Source organism: Podarcis erhardii (assembly GCF_964252035.2).
Source record: "Podarcis erhardii genome assembly, chromosome: 3".
Lineage (NCBI taxonomy): Eukaryota > Metazoa > Chordata > Lepidosauria > Squamata > Lacertidae > Podarcis > Podarcis erhardii.
Genome location: NC_138507.1, coordinates 73,209,916 through 73,230,445, shown reverse-complemented (window position 1 = coordinate 73,230,445; position 20,530 = coordinate 73,209,916). Strand labels below are relative to the sequence as shown.

Genomic DNA, 20,530 nt, shown 5'->3' with positions numbered 1-20,530 from the left:
CTGTGATTTGTTCCCTTTGGAGCGCCATGGAAGCACGTCCATAACAAGGGCAACCATCTTGCAGCAAGATGCCTTTTTTGCAGACATGCTTTCCTGTACTTGTTGCCCGATTTGCTCTTTGTACACAGTGCAGAACTAGCTGCGTTTGAACTGCCTAAAAAGCTCACCCATCACCACTCTACTTTTCCAAGCGCCTGGTTGCAGCTGGCCTAAACGGCGGTTAATGCCTACGATACATAGGTAAGTTACCCTAGCCACTTCCACCGTGCCTGGCTGCGAAAGGAGAAGAGCCTTTGTTCACAAATGAAAAAGTTTGACCTCGTACTTCTTCCTCTTTCTGTCTCGGACCGGCCAAGAGAACCTGCGGCTCCCCATTTGTTGAACTATAACTCCCATCAGTCCCAGCCAGCACGGTCCGTGGTCAGGGATGATGGGACTTGTAGTCCAGCCGCCTCGGGGAGCCCCCTCACATTAGCCGCCCCGAGCTTAACGCATTCCAGTGGCGAAGCACTACTTTGGGAGAAGCGAGCGCGGGAAAGAGGCTGGGTCGGCGTCCTCCTCGGAGGCGCTGAGGGCGCCTTCTCGCCGGCGAGGGCGGTGCCGAAAGCGGACGCTGCTGCGAAGACCGGCGCGCCTCTGCGTCGCGGGGCTCCGGGGAGAGCCGGGAAGCCGCGTCCCGCGCTCGTCGCCTCGCGCGGTAAGTTGGCGAGAGAGAGGGTCTCCTGCCAGAGGCCTCTGCGCGCGGAGCCAGAGTCTCTCTGGTCCTGGGACTCGGGCAGTTGGAGGGCTCCCCCTCCCGAGAAATGAAGAAGCCCCTTGCCCCCTTCCTGCCCGCCCTGTGGAGCGGTACAAGCCCGGGGAGGAGCAGTGGGATTAGGGGGGGGGGGCGCTAAAAGGCAGAGGGCGCTGCCTTTGGAAAGCTGGTCCCACTGGGTCCAGTTAATCAGTTTCGTTGAATTAGTTAAACTCAATAGTTTAAAAACTGGATTTTGAATAAATGTGCGATTGTGCTTTGAATTTCACTGGGTGGTTGCCTGCCTGAGTCGTGCAAGCCGCTGTTCTGCATAGCGTGGCCCGAAAAAGTTTTGGAACCAGTAATCTGGTCGGGGTACTATCTTGAATAAAATATTGGGGGGGGGGGCAAGTAAGCCCCGCCCTGCATAATCGATCACATGACAGGGTACACCCCCGCCCCCTATTTGAATCGCACTGTCCATCAATCTGGGGCAGGGGTGCAGCCCAATCAAATATTATATTGGGGGGCTGAAGGGATCTGGCCAGTTGAAGGTCTGAGAACTACAGACCACAGTCCTTTATTTCAGGGGCTAGGCAGAGCTCAGGCTTGGGGGGGTCTACTTGGTGGGTTTACTACAACTCCCAAGATTCACCAATGAGAGCCTGGTGCCAAAAATACACACTTTACATTAAAAAAGTTGATCCCAGGAATTTGAAGCAGAGCTGATCACAGTTCTTCCGCACAGAAACCTCCTCTTAGTTACCCCCAAAGGATTATTCATTGCAGCGGTATAATTTAGAGTGGGAGGGGAGTCGCTTTGTTGCTGTTCTTGTTGAACAATCGGGAGCCAGACATTCTTGCTGATCTGCTGCACATCACCCAGAGAGTTACCATTGGATCCAGATGATCTTGCTCCTGCCCACCCCATGCCGCCTTCAATACAAGGCTGCCTGAACAGCCAGCCTGGATAAGGCACTCAAATTCACTGAGCTGATGTGAAATCATCTTTTCTCTCACAGAGGGAATGATTGTCCTTCTCCTTGCTGTGGGAGGGGAAAGGCTGTAGCTCCAGGCTAGAGCATGTGCTTTGCCTGTAAAAGATTCCAGGTTCAGTTCTCACTATCCTAGTAGCCCTAGAGAGACTTGTGTCTGAAATGGTGGGGAGCCGAGGCGAAATAGAAAAGGCATCATCTTGTATGCCTAACCTACCCTCTTGGGATGTTGGGGGAAAATAGTATTTCCTGTTGCAAGAATTCTGAACTACAAACCTTCCAATATTTCATAGAAGAAAATCAGGACACCTTAGGTGATTAAAATATCCCCATTCTCAAACCAAGGATTGATGCCTGAGGATCCGATTGCCATTCTGTCCCCCTGCAGTGTTACACATTGGTGAATGCCTGATTTACAGGGTCTTTGTTTATTCTGTGGTAGCCTTTATCCTTCACCGACTTCTGAGGCAGAAAAGGGAATATAACACATTTCTAAAATCTGTTACATTCTAAAAAAAATTTCCTAAAACTTAAGAATGTTTACTAAAAAGTGTTTAGCAAAATTGGATACATGCAAGTCCCAGTCAGTTTAATGGGACTCACTGCCTAAAGAATGGGTACTAGATTGCAGCCCTGGGTTGTAATCCTGTACATACTTACCTGGGAGTAATTCCCCAGTGGGCTTACTTTTGAGTAAAGATAAAGGTACCCCTGACAGTTAAGTCCAGTTGCAAATGACTCTGGTGTTGCAGCACTCATCTCGCTTTATTGGCTGAGGGAGCCGGCATACAGCTTCCGGGTCATGTGGCCAGCATGACTAAACTGCTTCTGGCGAACCAGAGCAGTGCACGGAAACGCTATTTACCTTCCCACTGGAGCAGTACCTATTTATCTACTTGCACTTTTTGGCGTGCTTTCGAACTGCTAGGTTGGCAGGAGATGGGACCAAACAACGGCAAGTCCAAGTGGCGCAGTGGTTTAAACCACAGCGCCACTTGCGTCCCAAGCTACTTTTGAGTAGACATGTACAAGACTTCATCTTACAGTGGAACTGACTGAACTTGCATAATGGCAGCAAGTTGTTATTGTTTCTACACATTTTTATGTGGGTAGGCCGTGTGTGTGTGTGTGTGTGTGTTAAGAAGGGAAGTTTTCTGTATGTGTAGGTGCACCCAGGTTTGCAGGTACCATTTAAAACAGTTGGGGTACATTTTTCAGCCCAAGGGCCACATAACCTTCTGGAGGCCAGATGCCAGTGGTGGGTGTACAGTGGTACCTTGGGTTACATGCGCTTCAGGTTACAGACTCTGCTAACCCAGAAATAGTGCTTCAGGTTAAGAACTTTGCTTCAGGATGAGAACAGAAATCGTGCTCTGGCAGCGCAGCAGCAGCAGGAGGCCTCATTAGCTAAAGTAGTGCTTCAGGTTAAGAACAGTTTCAGGTTAAGAACGGACCTCCGGAACGAATTAAGTACTTAACCCGAGGTACCACTGTACTGTAAATGAATGTACATGCTGCCTTTGTGCTGCAGGCCAGCTCCTTCCCATGCCTCTTTCTGTTTTCCATCTATGTAAGCAAGAGTCACAAGCATACATTCCAGCCAGCCAAATACAGTCAAGGAGAGTGTGAAGCAAGGCCCATGAGGGGATTTCCTGGGCTGAAAGTGGGTGTTTGGGTAGGGGGCATGAGGTTCCACACACTGATTTAAAAGAAAAAAACCAAATGTTCATATATATTCTGTTGGATGGCATATTTCAAGCCTCCTCCCAGCAACTCCTGCAGCCATGCTGGTGCCAACCGTATTGCTCTGCTTTCCTTTAGACCACGTCTTGTATTCTGGGCAGCCCAGGACCTCCATACATACTGCCCAGGCTTGCACCATGGGGAGGTCACTTTGGTCCTGCTAACACAGCAGTTTGATTTCACTCCTGGAGGCACATTCCATTGACTCTCTAGCCAGATGGATGCCAACAAGATATCTCTAACCAATTCTGAAACACAGCTGTGGGACATTACTGCAGTCAAACCAACAATTCATGTTTTGCTAGATAGGCACATGAAGGGGCTGCGGCTCATATCATCTCCTAGTGTTCATGCCTCTAGTAGCAACATATGGAACATCATTTCACGAGCTACTTCACAGATGAGCAGCAGTTTGAAGCCTACATTAAAACCCAGCACAATGATTGTGGCACAGATTGTCCACACCATACATTTAAAGCACTTCCCCAAGGATCCTGAAAATGGTAGTTAAGTTAACCCTTCATGAAACTATAATTCCCAGTGTTCTTAACAAACTACAGTTCCCAGGAATATTTTTTTGGGGTGCTTTAAAAGTATAGAATGTACACAGCTACAGACAGAATGGGCTTACCTCAATAAGTTGGAGGGTAATTCATTGACTAAATGTATTTGAACTAGAACTGCCTTTTGTCAAAATTCTTTGATGTGAAGCATAGCTCTAAGGAGCATTCAATATTTACTTTAAGAAAACCATAACTGTACAAAGGGGGATGACGAATCAGTGAACTGCTGCGTAATTATTAAACAGCAGATTCCAGAATTACAGTCCTTGGGCAGTTTTACCGGCAGTGATGGTGGAGGCAGCACTCTGTTTGTTTAATCTGGTGCACAAACACTTTGAGGACTGGGTTGCTCAGGTAACTAACCTGTCGCTCAGGTGAACAAGATGTTGGTTTGGAACAAAAGCCTTTATACAAATGCCTAATGTTGATTTAAGTGTTCGGCTAGTCCGACCTAATTAGATGTGGCAATATTGTGTTCTCTGCAATGTATAAAATTGTTTACCTTCTTTTCTTTCGCAGTACTTCCCTCACAGTAATGCGATATGGCAACCTGCTTGCACCTTTATAAGAAGAGTGCACTTCCTCCACTTCTGGATAGGTACCTCCCAGTTAATTCTAGGAATCAGGTAATCTTTTAAAAGGTGCCATTGGCCTTGAATGCTTTCAGTGTAGTCATTTTATGTGAACTCTGGAATAAGTTTGTGTCCTTCCTCTCCTCTTTTTAAGAAAGTCCCATGATATAACTAGGATGTGTTTGTCACATGCTCAACTGATGTTCCTCTTCTCCATTACAAATTTTAATTGTTTTTCAGCCCAAATTCACTATGTACAGAAGTTACAAGGCAAACAAGGAAAAAACAAAAGCACTACTGAAATGATTTCTCTGATTGGTGGCTTGCTGTAAATAGATACAAATTTAAAACAGATAAGACAGGCCAGGCTGAGGAGAATCCCAGCTACACAAAAAGGGAATCCTCTCATATCCTCCATCAAGATCTAGGTCTAGGATAGCTTACGGTTGCCTTTGGACTTGTTGACCATTTTTTTTTTTTTAAATATTTTTATTAATTTTACAGAATAAAAAAGAACAAAGAATAAAATACAAAAGTTTCATAAATCATATTTCTTTTACAGAATCTTTTGGACTTCCCCACATCTTCCCGAATCTGCATTATTTATAATACCAATTTCAGCATTTTGTTATCTTATTTCATCACTTATTGTATCTTTCATTTTGTCATGTTACCCTTTTCAATATATTTATAACCCAATGTTCATAATACAAAATCTTCAGCTATTTATTATCTTATTTCATTACTTATTGTATCTTTCAGTTCATTATTGTATCTTTCAATTTCATGTTACCAAAGTCAAAGTTATTGTGACCATGATCTTATATATTGTGATTAAAACGTAATGCAATAAAGATTTTTCTTAATTTCACCTCTCTTTTCTTGTGCCTTAATTTTAATTTCACCTAATTACCATTGCTGGGGCTAATATTTCCTAAAAAGTGCATTTTCTTAACATTCATACAGCTTATAATATTTTTGTAAATAGTCCTTAAATTTTTTCCAGTCCTCTTCCATTTTTTCTTCTCCCAAGTCTCGGATTCTGCCAGTCATTTCCGCCAGTTCCATATAGTCCATCAACTGCGTCTGCCATTCCTCCAGTGTGGGTAAATCTTGTGTCTTCCAACACTTTGCGATGAGAATTCTTGCTGCTGTTGTAGCATACATAAAAAAAGTTCTATCCTTCTTTAACACATTCTGGTCTACAATGCCCAGAAGGAAGGCCTCCGGTTTCTTAGGCAAGGTATATCTAAATACCTTTTTTAACTCATTATAGATCATTTCCCAAAAGGCCTTCACTTTCGGACATGTCCACCAGAGATGAAAGAACGTCCCTTCCGCCTCTTTACACTTCCAGCATTTATTATCAGACAGGTGATATATCTTAGCAAGCTTGACTGGGGTCATGTACCACCGGTATATCATTTTCATAATATTTTCTTTCAGGGCACTACATGCCGTGAATTTCAATCCGGTGGTCCATAACCTTTCCCAGTCCTCAAACATAATGTTATGTCCAATATCCTGTGCCCACTTTATCATGGCGGATTTGACTGTCTCATCCTGTGTATTCCATTTAAGCAGCAAGTTATACATTCTTGAAAGTAATTTGTCTTTAGGTTCTAACAAGTTTTTTCTGCAAAAACTTGCTCCGACCATAATGCTTTGAAAATGGAATTGAGACTAAACATAACCGGATCCTTCAGATGGAAAATGAATGACACTTTACTCAGAGATCAGGAGATTGTGAAGAAGGCCCCAAAAACTTTGAAAGATTACTTTGAGATAAATCTGAACACTACGGTGGAAAAAAGAACAATCTGGGACGCAAGTAAAGCGGTGATGAGAGGGTTTCTAATACAACAAAACACTGTAAAGAAAAGACTCTGGAATGAAAAGAAGCAGAAGATATTGGAGAGAATAAGTGAGGGTGAAAGGAAATTAAGATCTAGGCCCAAGTCTAAGGAAGTGCTGAGAGAAGTGAAATTTTTCCAGGCCCAATATATGAAACTGATAAACCAAGAAGTGGAGTGGAAAATTAAACAAATGAGACAAAGATCTTTCGATTCAGCAAATAAATGTGGGAAACTGCTAGCATGGCAGTTGAAAAAAAGACAAAAATTAAATACAGTTACAAATCTAGAGATTGAAGGAAGAATGGTTCAGAAGCCTGAAGAAATTAGGAAATGTTTCCAGAGATATTTCAAAGATCTCTATGCACAAGGGCCGCAGAAAGAATCTGAGATAGATCAATTTATTAAAACTAACGGATTACAAAAAATTCCTCAGGAAATGAGAACAACCCTGAATGTTAAAGTTACACAGCAGGAAATCGAGAGTGCCATACAGAACCTCCAATTAGGCAAATCCCCAGGCCCTGATGGACTTACCTCCAAATATTATAAGGTTTTGAAGGACTATTTGATACAACCCTTGATGGAGGTATGTAACCAGATTATGGAGGGTAAGAAGGCGCCAGAAACGTGGAAAGAAGCTTTCATCACATTGATTCCTAAAACAGAAACTGAAAAGACTCAACTTAAGAACTACCGTCCCATCTCACTCCTAAACGTGGATTACAAAATTTTTGCAGACATTTTGGCAAATAGATTTAAAAAGGTATTGAATGAAGTGATTCACAAGGACCAAGCAGGCTTTCTCCCGGGTAGGCATTTGTTTGACAATACGAGAAACATTATTGACATCTTGGAACTCTTACAAACAAATATTAACACTAGAGCGGCGTTAATTTTTATTGATGCGGAGAAAGCCTTCGACAACATTTCTTGGATGTTCATGAAGAAAAATTTGGAAGGGATGGGAGTGGGACGGGGGTTTGAAAATGGTATAGAAGCAATATATTCAGACCAAAAAGCTAAATTGATAGTAAACAATGTGGTGACGGAGGAATTCAATATTGAAAAAGGGACACGACAAGGGTGCCCTCTATCCCCATTATTGTTTATCTCGGTCCTGGAGGTGCTTTTGAATATGATTAGAAGGGACCGGTCAGTTCGGGGCATTGAGGTCGGAGTGAAACAATATAAACTGAAAGCATTTGCAGATGATTTGGTACTAACATTACAGGAGCCAGTTTCTAGCACAAAAAGAGTTTTGGATTTAATATCTGATTATGGTCGGGTGGCGGGATTTAAGTTGAACAAGCAAAAGACTAAGGTCTTAGCTAAGAACCTAACGTCTGCAGAAACAGATGAGTTTTTGAAAGAGACAGGATTAAATGTGGTTAAAAAGGTAAAATATTTAGGGGTGTTCTTGACTTCTAAAAACTTGAATTTGTTTAAGGACAACTATGAGAAATGTTGGTCAGAAATCAAAAGGGACTTGGAAACTTGGACAAGACTAAAACTTTCCTTGTTAGGCCGAATAGCAGCTATAAAGATGAATGTTTTGCCGAAAATGTTATTTTTGTTTCAGACCCTGCAGATTGTGGACAAAGTGGTATGCTTCGAAAAGTGGCAGAGGGATATTTCTAAGTTTGTTTGGCAGGGCAAAAAGCCCCGAATTAAGTTTAAAATACTAACAGATGCGAAAGAAAGGGGGGGATTTGCCCTGCCAGACTTGAGGTTATATTATGAATCTGCAGCCTTCTGCTGGTTGAAAGACTGGTTTTTGTTAGAGAACACCGATGTCCTAGATCTGGAAGGGTTTGATAACGCTTTTGGGTGGCATGCGTATTTGTGGTATGACAAGGTTAAAGTTCATAAAATGTTCAAAAACCATATTGTTAGAAGAGCAATTTTTATGGTCTGGACAAAATATAAAGACTTATTGGAGAGTAAAACACCAAGGTGGCTTTCACCGGCGGAGGCCAAGGCACGTAAGAGACTTAACATGGAGGCCTACTGGCCAAAATATTGGGAACTAATTGAAAAAGATGGTGACAATTGGAAGCTGCAGAGTTTTGAAAATGTAAAAAGTAAGGTGCGAGACTGGTTGCATTATGCTCAAATTCGGGAAATTTTCAAAACAGACAAAAAGGTTGGGTTCCAGGTGGAAAAATCGAAAATGGACTTGTTGACCATTGAGGCATATTCCCTTTCCTTCCGGTAGTGATAAAACGGGATATCAAATCCAAACTCTTCTTCTTCTTTGCATGACTCTGTATCAAAGAGGACTAATTTATGCATAATTTGGGGAGCTTTGGTCATAGCGAACGTGGCCATGAGGCCAAAAAAAGTTTGGCCACCTTGATCTAGTCTAATTAAGAGTTCTGGAGACCACGAAAGCATGCACCCTATTTTGTGATATTTTTGGTTGGTCTGATAAAGGTATTGCCCTAACATGGATTTTGGAGCAGGGGGGAGAATTAATTTATAGCAGCGCTGATAACTCTCCTAATGACCCTGTATTAATGAATTACCTTTATTACCATGAAGGTACACGATGCTATTTCAGTGTCTGGGGTGTTGTCAAAGGCACAGATCTGTATGTAAAAACTTTTTTTTAAAAAAAGTCCTTTTCTACTCTAAAGCATCACTTTTAGAGCTAGAAACACCTTCAAAGCAAGAGGCAAAAAGGATCTGTTACAAGTGCAAAAAGGATGAAAGTGGCATACATCATACATAATATTGCCATAGTAACGAGGCGATAAATATAGCCATTCATTGCAAAGTGTGGAGGAAGGATGCAAACAGGCCCTATTTATTAACACTGAAGTTAAATGCAGTTGAGGCACCCCTCCTGAGTATTGCAGAAGCAGTGGTGACTTGTAAATCCAGTACACCCAGGTTTAAAAAGTGCATCCTTACATGATCATTGATAGCTGGAGTAGCCCAGTAGACTGGCAGGTCTTTATCTTCCCCACTCACTATGGACAACTTTGGCAGGTGGGCAGGACCACCTGCATGTCAATCATCTGGCATTATAATGTCATCAGATGATTGACACATTTCAGAACTTCAAAGGAAATTACTATAGAGCAACCTCCTTTGAAGACTGACTCCTGGTGTGCCTGGCTCCCTTTAGCTGAGAGCTAATGGTCGGTTAGAGGCAACCCCTTTGAAATGGTCTTTGGAGCTTAATTTGGCCAACAGACTGGAGGCTCACCATGTCTAAGCTTGGGGCAGGGGGGAAATCAGACATATAAATGCAAATAAGCCCCTTGTTACAGCTTCAAGTTCAAGTGGGTACTTTTTCTGAAAAGTGGAAGAATGCTGGAATAAGGATATAATCATATGGCACACATCTCTGATCCCAGTAGGGTGATGTTATCTTAGGCGCCTGCTCAGAAATGCACCCCATTCACTGGAACAGAGATATTCAAATAGTTGTGAAATGTGCTGGTAAGGGATGATATTTTTCTCCTTTAAGGCACAGTTTTGCCTTGAAAAGAGCTGGAAGTTAAAGAGTCGCACGTACAATCCCTAGAACGAATCAGTCATTCCTCTAATCTGTCTATGGTGTCTCTTGGGGCCCAATCACATAACTAGATCCATAACTAGTTCTCCTATATTAAAAACAGTTAAAAGCAGCTGGACACTGTGGAGTAGAGCCCTTTCCACTGCACTGTTTTCCTAAATCAAATCCCTCAACCCCACTTTTATTTGCCCTGCTGTGGAAGAAACACATGTACCGCTTAAACGTTTACCTTTTCCTCTACAGGAAAAAAGCAGCTTTTCGAATTAAGCCGTAGATTAGTGACATGGCTGAAAGGCCACAGCTGGTACCTTGACTTTTGTGTCAGAGTCTGTCAGCACTTAATGCTGCCCATCCGTAGAAGTCATAGAATTGTAGAGTTGGAAGGGACCAGAAGTGTCATCTAGTCCAACCCCCTGCAATGTAGGAATCTTTTGCCCAACACGGGGATGGAACCCACAATCCTGAGATTAAGAGTCTCATGTTCTACAGTGCTATTAGCATGACACCACTGAATAAACCGCAACTACTGAATTCTGTATTGGCCTAAAGATATGATACAGAGATGCTGTGTATAGTGTGATGGGGTGAGATGATGAAGCATATGATTCTATTTTAGCTGGGAGCATGAAAAATACTTTTTGAGTTGCAGCAGCTACAGCTTGTCTTTTAGAGTCAGGCTCCTTGACTGCAGAACATCCCTGGGTTTGGCTTATCAATGTGTTTCCTTCATTTTTCTCCTCTCAGTCCAATGTATAGTGGTACCTCGGGTTACATATGCTTCAGGTTACAGACTCCGCTAACCCAGAAATAGTGCTTCAGGTTAAGAACTTTGCTTCAGGATGAGAACAGAAATCGTGCTCCGGCGGTGTGGCGGCAGCAGGAGGCCCCACTAGCTAAAGTGGTGCTTCAGGTTAAGAACAGTTTCAGGTTAAGAATGGACCTCCGGAACGAATTAAGTACTTAACCCGAGGTACTACTGTACTGAACTGCAGGCCTTTCATAACTACAACTCAGTTTTTCTACCATTGTGGGAAGGTTGAACTTCCTGGCTACTTAAAAATTTCCTCCACCACCCTTTCGATTTTGTTGCCTCTGCAGGGCTGCTCCATCCCTCTGGCCCCTTTTGTAAACTCTGAGGCTTTACACAAGTAGACCTTTCTGGGAATGGCCAGGATTATGCATGTTTGCAGTGTGTCCTTGGTAGCAAAGAATGACACACAGTGTGAGGAGAGTTCTTGCCAATCTGAGCAATGTGCTTATTAAGCAGTATGTTGGTTCTCATCCAGAGACAAAGGTTCCTTCTATAAACAGAAAGGGGAAATCATTTTAAGAACTTTTTAAGTTTGGAAAGGTGTCTTATATACAAGTTACTCTTTACAAGTAATTTTGTTTTACTTATGTCCTTTGAACTTCATTTCTTATTTCTCATTGTGTTCACTCATATTGTTTTCTGACTTATTTGCAATGCATTATTCAGGAGAATGAATATGCTCAAGTTTCTGATACTGACAAGAAATTTTTGCCGTACACGTGCTTTCTTAAAAAAGAAAAAGGAATTGATTTTCTTATTTAAATGTGTTACCCCAAATTCTTAAGTCATATGTTCCTCTTTCATTTATTTTATCTGGGAGCCAGTAGATGTAAATGATGCTCTTATTCCATTTTTTAAAAATGTAGTGTTGATCATATATTTTAGAGAAAGTTCATTTCTGCTCCTCTTTAAAGAAAGCTCAGTTTTGGACTTCCGGGTTAGCGCGAACGGCTAATGGCGGATTCCCTCCGAGCTCCGGAGGGAATCGGCTCTGCTGAGGACGGGTCTTGCCGTGCCGGCGACACGGGGACCCTCAGAAACCGCAGGCGCGGAAGCCTGCGGACTTGGTGACTCGGTGGGCACCTTAAGCGCCCTCCCCGACCCACGAAGAGCCTTTTTAAAGGCTGCGGAGAGGGTACGGAGAGTGGCGTGGTGCTGAGAGTAGACCGCTACCTCAGTAGAGCGAAGCCGCAAGCCATGGCCGGAGAGCGCTGACTTTCTTCCCAAAATTTGGATTGGATAACAAAGGACCCGTGAGTAGTGGAATTTGGACTTTAAAAATTTTATCCTGTGAATTCGGCACGATCGGGGGATGTGTTAAAGGGAAGTCCGCACCCCCTCTACTTATAGACGTTTCAAAGCAAGGAACGGAGAATTAAGGCGGAATGAATACTGTTTTGAGGATTTAAAAGTTTCTCACAAATTTGATAGAACAAGATTTTTGTGCTGGAGAGAAAGGGAATTTGGAACTTTGTGTGTATCCCCCCCAAAAAACCCGGGAGTGTCCTATTTGGGTCCCGGAGGAAGAAGTGAAAGGAGTTTGACAGCTGTCAAAGAAGCTGTCAAACGGGCGGACAAAGTAAAGAATTTTGCTATTTAATAACTCTTGGAATTAAAGCTGATACAATTTGGACTGAGGCGATTGGAAACAAAGTATTGATAATAACAAAGTAACAGATTATTGGAAAAGGACTACTAAATAACTGAAAGCCCCCTAGGGGGAATTAGTGACATTACAATGGCTGCAGAGGGAAAATTACTGGCGGAGATAGAAAAAATGTTTTTTCTCGTGGGAATCCTGCAGGAGCAGAGTATGGCTCTGAGTAAAGTTTTTATGACCTTGAATCCTGAAACAAACAACTCTGCTGAATGCACAAAGGAGATGTACGATAAAAATTCTGCAGCTGAGCAGGAAGAGATGCCTTTGGAATTGACAGAGAAAAAAGAAGGAGTTCAGACACTACAAGTGGAAAATATCAACCAGAAATCTGCAGCGTTAGAGTATGAGCAAGAAGACCTCTGGATTACAGACCTGCGAAAGATGAGAAAGAAGAAGAGAGAAGCCCCTGGAGTACTTGGAATATTAAAACTAGAAAGAACAAAGCAATATGATTGGGACTTTTCTCTTGAGTATGGAAAACTAGATGGTCTTTCGCAGCAAACACTCTTCAACATTCTGAATGAAAGAAAATATGATCTGACTCTGACTGAACTCCTTCGGGGTCTTAGGACCATCAAAGAGGACTACCAATATAGCTGGCAGAGAGGGACTGACAGAGAATCAGACGCCTCGGACGTGAGGAATCCGGGCTAGAAATATTTTTTGTTTGTTTTCTGGACATTTGTCTAGGAAGGGACAGAAACCGGGGCAGGGGGGGGAGAGAATAGAATTATAAAAGGTTATGTTTTGTTTTACTTGGTCAATGTGACCTATAATTAATATAATAAAGGGAAAATTTGTGAAGGGGAAGTTAGATCGACCTTAAAAAAAAAAGAAATTAATGATTATAAGAGAATTGGATAGTTGAATACAGATAAACAAAAGATTTTAATTTTTAAAAGCAATGTGAATATCTTTAAGAGGTTAGGTAAGAACTTGCTGAATTAATTTTGGAATTGGGATGTAAGAGGAGGGGGTGGGGGGAAGTCAATGAAAGTGGGTAAAGAAACTTAGGGTATGTAATTGTATTTGTGTGTTTGTTTGTCTTTGTCTTTGTGTGTGTGTCTGTTGTTATAAAATGTAAAAACCCAATAAAAATTATTTAAAAAAAAAAAAAAATAAAGAAAGCTCAGTTTTGCCAGGGTAACACACACCGCCAGATTCAGATTTGACACGCAACTTTAAAAAAAATTCCTCAGAACACTGAATTTGTAGACAAGTTTGGTCAACTTCTGTCTACCTCAGATATGCACTTGAAACATGACATAGGCTATTAAAGATATAGCTTCACCCATTCTGCATTGCAGGTGACCACAGTTAATCCTGCACAGCACCACATAGGGGTGATTTAGGGTCATGTATGTGATTTGCAATGGGACGCAGGTGGCGCTGTGGTCTAAACCACAGAGCCTAGGACAAGCCGATCAGAAGGTCGGTGGTTCGAATCCCCACGATGGGGTGAGCTCCCGTTGCTCTGTCCCAGCTCCTGCCAACCTAGCAGTTCGAAAGCCAGAAGCGGCTTAGTCATGCTGGCCACATGACCCAGAAAAACTGTCTGTGGACAAACGCCGGCTCCCTCGGCCAGTAAAGCGAGATGAGTGCTGCAACCCCAGAGTCGTTCGCTACTGGACTTAACTGTCAGGGGTCCTTTACCTTTATGTGATGTGCAGATTCCAGGAGAACACCAGGTTTATTTATCCTCAAAGCCAGTGGCATTTCTCACACTTATTTACTGAATTTAGCTTGTAACAGTTAATTTGTGCTTTGCTAACAAATTCATTTTATATCCTTTTTAAATGGCATCTAAGTACTTAATTAGTGGTTGGGTTTTCTTGGAGTTGGATTTCCGATCCTGCGTCTTTTGACGGTATTCTGTTTCAGACCGTTTAAAAACACAGACCAGTGGAACTGAATAGGTTTGCCACCTTTTCCTTTGCCTTCAACATCTGCATGGCCAGCAGAAATTCAATTGTTGTGGCTTCTCCTGGTGCGGAGATGGAGTAATGGGAAACTCCAGTAGGACCCTTGTCACTGAATGCAGCTTTGCAAAAAATATCTTGAACCCTTTCTTGTGCGTGTAGGTCACCTCAGCATAAGGCAGCACATAAGTAGTGACCTGTGGCAGCTCTGCTGGTCCATTTTTAGAGTTTTGGTGTACATCAACTTTATGGAGTTGTAAAAAACAACACCACAGTGTTTTCCAAACAGAAAGTGCATCCCCAGGTCAATAGTTTCAGGCCTGCATAATCCAGTGCTATCTACTTCTTGCATGGTTTCAAAATGTTATGTCCAGCATCCTATTCTCAAGTGGCCAACCAGAACCCCACAGGCAGGATCTGAGCACAGCAGCCCTCTCTCTCCCTGTGGTTTCCAGCAACTGGTATGCAGAAGCATATTGCCTGAGGCTAAACTGCAACAAGCAAATACAAAAGGCTTGTAAAAACCAATAAGTAAACTTACTTAGTCCTCTAGTTACAGTCCTGGCACAAAGGAGGGCTATTAGAGCATGCTTTCCCCTCGCTGGACTGTGATGCTGAATTTCCATTGTTTAAGATTCACCCCACAAGCATCCTGGAGACCCACACAGCCTCCCTTACATATAAGAGAGACCTCAAGCCATGTTTTTATTTTTTAAAATCTGAGTTGTACTTGAAAATATGCTTGCAATGTCTTATGGGATGGGAGGAAATTTTAGTTACCTTTCAGATGTACATAACATGCTTGTATCATCTGATGCCATGCAAGAGAAAGTGAATATGGTGTTAGGGTGAGGGGCAAATTTAAATGCATTTGCTCGATTTCAATTTTTGTGTACTTTGTTTTTCTCTAGAATGGTCCAAACCTGCAAACGATAGAAACAGACGATAAAAGGAGGCCAAGAAACAACAAACATGTTTTAAGTGATGAAGATAAAGATGAGCTCATCCAGCGGTCACTGCAAGAAAAGGTAACAGTCCACCATGATAAATGATGTGTTTTATGATTTCTCTACTTGTGAAGGTGCAGCTTAAAATGTGTCCAGAGAAGCTGTTACTACAGGTAGCCCATTTTCTGTATCTTGAATGTGGGATGGAGCCAGTTTCTAAGCTCTGTTTGCTAGCTAGGCATGGACCCCTACGCCATGGCTGATGGGGAAGGACAGAGACTTTTCTACTGTTCTGTGTTGTTATGTCAAACAGGAGCATTTGACTAATATGCAGCCAGCCCATTCAGTATGCAGGTTCTTCAGATGTGGGTAGAACACTTCAGTCATGCTGAGAGATCCTAGTCATATGGGAGGAGCTTGTATTGATTCAGTTTATACTATGCCATTGTTGCCCTTCCAATTTTCTTTTGCAAGAAACTAAAAAAGAATATATTTTTATTCGTTGTTGAGTCTTTAAATTGGGTGGGTGAAGAGGGGAACCTGGTGTCTTCCACACCTTGTTGAACTAAAACCATAGCTGTCCCTTTTTTTAAGGGAACTTCCCTTATTCCGAATAGGATTCCTCTCAAGAAAAGGGAAAAGTTGACAGCTATGACTAAAACTCCCAGGATCCACTCCCAAGCTAGTGGCTAGAAATTATGTGGTGAGTGGCCCTAGCTAAACTGGCATTATTGTTTGAACAACAAAACAAAAAACAACCAAAACCCCTGAAGAAGTGTAGAATCCTAAATAGTTGTAATGAAAAGTGTCCTTCTGGACATTCTCCAAGCCCCTGAGCCGCAAGCAGTTCCTGTTAAGCCCTGCTGAGTGAGTGTTTAAATGACCCAACCAAGCCGACAGAGTAAATTGCATACTCCCTCTCACACCTCCTGAAGAAGCAGCCCTTTCAGTGCTCATTCCATGAGACAGAGACATGTGATCAGACCCTGTTCATGTTGGGTCATTTTACATGTTCTCCCAGAAGTGTTGAGCTGGTCAAAAATTGGCAGCTCCCACACTCCTGGAAAAACAATCAAAGAGGGGCATGTAAAAGTAAAAAATGCAGTTTTCCCAAGAACTCACCAAATTGTTTTCAAATCATTAAAATCAATTCCTGCCTGTCAATTGGAGTAAAACTGTTGTAACTTCCATAGTTGTAACTTCTCAGTTGCTCACTGCATTAAAGAGAAATTAAGTGAGAGATTTCTGCTTACCAGATTTCTGCGTCTTAATGCTCAATGGTCCAAAAACTGCTGGAAGGTGAGACAAGTATGCTTTCTGAATAGTTGGGTAGAACTATTTTGCTAATCCCTCGATAAGGGTTATGCAGACCAAAGGAAGTTGATTCAGGGAAGAGATCTGGAATACTCTGCAGAAATACCTTCTTGTGTTGAATTGCTAATTGATTTCATGGTTGTTTTTTCATTCATACATTCAATTCATAACCCATCCTTCCACCAAGGAACTTGGGGTGGAGTAAATGGTTCTCCCTTTCCCCATTTTATTCTCAAGCACAACTGTAAAGCTGAGAGACTATGAGTGGCCCAACACCACCTGGTGAACTACAGAAACCTGCTGTTATAGGAACTGTGGTTCCTATAACAGCAGAATCATTCAGAAAAAGTATGATTTTATCTCACAAATAGGCAAAGGAATAAAGCTACACATTGAATGAAATTTGGACTTTTGCATTTAAGCACTCAATAGCACCATCTGTTGGAGGCTCACCATAAATACCTAGCATTTATTATTTCCACTAAGAAGTACAAAGTTGTACTTCTTACAACAGAAGTGCTGTTTCAATGGTTAAGGTTGAAATTTAGGGTTGTTAATGTAATGTAGAGGCTATAATTTATTGACGCAATGAAAAGACGATACATCAAAAGAAAAAAGAAGAAACGTTTACAAAACACCTTTAAAAACAATGACTCTGACATTGTGCAGTATTGAAGGAATGTCAGTTTTAAGGAGAAGTACATATGCCAGTAATAAATCTTAGCCTGTGTTTCTTTTGCAACAAGCATTCTGTCATCTAGACTTGTATGGAGCAACAAGAGTTATAATAGCAATTTATCACAAGAAAAATGGTGCGACTATTGAAAGGGGTTTCAAAGAAGCCACATGGCTTCTAGTACAAATGCTGTGATGTTTCACAGTATATCCTCTTTGACATGGAACTACACTTTGGTGGGTGTAAGGTTGCATGGCACAAGAAAAAATATGTATTTTATTAGACAAGCAAATAAGGGCAGCATAAAGAGGCTTTATTGCCATATACTAGAGTAAAGGTGTCACATTGATGTAAAACGTATTTACTCATCCCGATTAAAGTGCAATAGAAAGGTATGACAGTAGGTGGCAGTGAAGAATTGCACTAGAGGAGCGCCCTGTTTGGAGGGGGGAAATAATATTTTCTTAGCAGTAGCAGGTTATAGCTTGAGTGCTTGCAAAATGTGATACCTTCCAAGCTGAAGCACTTTCTAGAGGGAAATGACCTGGATCACGCACAGAACTGGTTTGTTGCAGTCTAAATTGATTGCACGAAAAGTGCTTTGATTAGCTGCTGTACCACCCTGGGAATTCTGTATAAAGGATTTCAAAGCACCTCGTTTGGCAATGCAGAAAACTGCCAAGTGGATCTACTCTTGCAAATTCCCTATTATGATTTTCCTGCAAATTAAACATCTCTTTGGCTTTTTCCATGAGAATCTAAAAATATAATACTGAAAATCTCTTTCATTTCAGCGTTATCTTGAAACCTATGAGAACATGTATAAGCTGAAAAAATTATTGAGTAAACGCTACAGGACATTGTTGAATGAGAAAGTTAGAAAGCAACGAATTCAGATCAAGATGTCTGATCTCAGAGGCCAACAACTTCTTAAAGACAAAACAAAAAAGGTAGGAGATGATATTCTGTAGAAGGAAAAGGAGAAGTTGCCTGGTTGACATTTGCCCAATTGAGAATTTGCATTGACTTTGAGGTCTTATAAATCATGGCCACAGAGAGGAGAAAGCTTTTAGAGTTTTTTTCCTCCCCCCCCCATTTGTTTTGTTGATTTTGTGCAGAGTTGTACAATAAAGTCAACATTTCTTTTTAGAGTTGTCTAAGCTTTTCATGAGCATTCTGTCAGGTCCTGTGCAAAAACATTTTTGCATGCAGTTCTAGTAAACACTGCAAGCTAGCCTATCAACAGAAATATTCTTGCTTTGGCCTTTACAAAATGGCAGAATCTGTATGTTTCATCATTAAACTACTTCACTGAAATACTCCTTTTTTTGATGCACTAAGGCAGCGGTCAGCAAACTTTTTCAGCAGTCTACTGTCCCTCAGACCTTGTGGGGGGCCGGACTATATTTTGAAATAAATAAATAAATAACAAATTCCTATGCCTCACAAATAACCCAGAGATGCATTTTAAATAAAAGCATACATTCTACTCATGTAAAACATGCTGATTCTCGGACCGTCCGCTGGCTGGATTTAGAAGGCGATTGGGCCGCATCTGGCCCCTGGGCCTTAGTTTGCCTTTCTAGGCACTAAGGTGTCTTAGATAACTGCAGAAATTGGGCAACCATACGCATGCATGGATGTCAGATGGTATGTGCCAAGGCAGGGCTGGGGGTGGAATCAAATAACAAGTCAAGAGCATATCCTACTTGAGAGCTTCCCACAAATTTCACAAACCTTCTGGTGCACACAGGGTCTTAAATGTAGCTCATTGGAGCCCATTGTTCACAGTGCAGAGTCGAAATACCCATGGGAGAAATGCACATGGGGAAATTGACTGGGGACCCTAAAATCTGCTGAAGATTTTACTTCTTTTTGATCTTGAAAGCCTTTGCTGTGCCAGCAGTCCTCATTTTAGCCTCGTGAATTTGTTTATTAGACAAGCTAGAGGGTGGCACTGTGGCTTAAACCACAGAGCCTAGGACTTGCCGATCAGAAGGTCGGTGGTTTGAATCCCCGCGATGGGGTAAGCTCCCGTTGCTCGGTCCCTGCTCCTGCCAACCTAGCAGTTCGAAAGCAAGTCAAAGTGCAAGTAGATAAATACGTACCGCTCCAGTGGGAAGGTAAGCGGCATTTCCGTACACTGCTCTGGTTCGCCAGAAGCAGCTTAGTCATGCTGGCCACATGACCCGGAAGCTGTACGCCAGCTCCCTCGGCCAATAAAGCGAGATGAGCGCCGCAACCCCAGAGACGGCCACGCCTGGACCTAATGGTCAGGGGTCCCTTTACCCTTTACCTTTAGTTCCTTCCAAACTTTGTCTGTTCTATGGTGCCCTGTATTTGAAAGAATATTGTTGTTTCTCTCTCAGGCAAGAAGGAAGCAGGCTATCAGCAGTTACTGCAACTGCTTTTGAAATGCTTTAATATGCAACCAAACTGAATGTTTGGCTACCATGCAGCAAACCAGCAGGCCCAGCTCAACACCCATTAACTCTACTGGCATGACCAGTGGTCAGGAATTATGGCAGTTGTAGTCTAGGAGAGCAACAGGTTCCTCATCTTTGTTATTCTAAAGCAGCAATGCTGCAGCAAGCAAAGGCTCTAACAGCTCAAACAGCTGCTAGTGGCTGTAAAGCCAGACAGGATGTGTGTGACTGCTGCCATGGAAACAAAGGGGCAGTCCATCCTTATTGAGCACAGGATATGAGCTCAGTGTGTGTCATATGACCTGTACAGGATGTACATGGGTGGAGTTTGGAGTTTCTCTCTGTTTGTTGAAGAGAGCAGACATCTTTGACTGTATGACTGCTATAGACAGGAATAAAAAGCATGTAGTTACATTTCTGTCTGTGTCTGATTCCCCTCCCTGGGGATATGCAGGGAGGAGGAGGAGGAGAAGCAGTTGGTGTGTTTTTCTCACAGCCTGAGGAAAATCGCCGGAACGGACCTCGTGTTGTTTTATTCTGCCGGGAGTCGCCGGAGGGAGGTCAAAGGAATTCAGCCGGTGCCTGCAGATAGGCACATACCTCTGACCGAGCCTGAATTCTAACAATCTTTGCTATATAGTGCTTCTAGTTTGGTCCCTTAGTGAACTTGCAAAAAAAGGGGTGGGGGCGGACTGGAATCATGCTAACTCAGAGTTCTGTAAACTGCTCTGCTTTGTTTATTCTTCTGTCTGTGCTGACCCACTGGCTTCCTTGGTCTGGTGTGCAGAGTAC

At 42.4% G+C, this 20,530-nt stretch overlaps 1 protein-coding gene across 7 annotated transcripts in view; it reads left to right on the top strand.

The window, feature by feature from the left end:
- The first annotated feature begins 203 nt into the window (after positions 1–203).
- Positions 204–20,530, top strand: part of LOC309338192 (uncharacterized protein) — a 56,736-nt gene continuing 36,409 nt past the window's right edge. The window contains exons 1-4 of one of the 7 annotated variants that reach the window (XM_081855186.1): positions 204–240; positions 4,554–4,660; positions 15,287–15,403; positions 18,107–18,262. In XM_081855186.1, coding sequence (XP_081711312.1) covers positions 4,577–4,660; positions 15,287–15,403; positions 18,107–18,262 — 357 coding nt within the window. In that variant the 5' untranslated portion in view covers positions 204–240; positions 4,554–4,576. Of the gene's footprint in view, positions 241–551; positions 698–4,368; positions 4,389–4,553; positions 4,661–15,286; positions 15,404–18,106; positions 18,263–20,530 lie in introns of those variants that run through there. The other 6 variants (XM_081855190.1, XM_081855188.1, XM_081855189.1 and 3 more) reach the window with 6 other exon arrangements.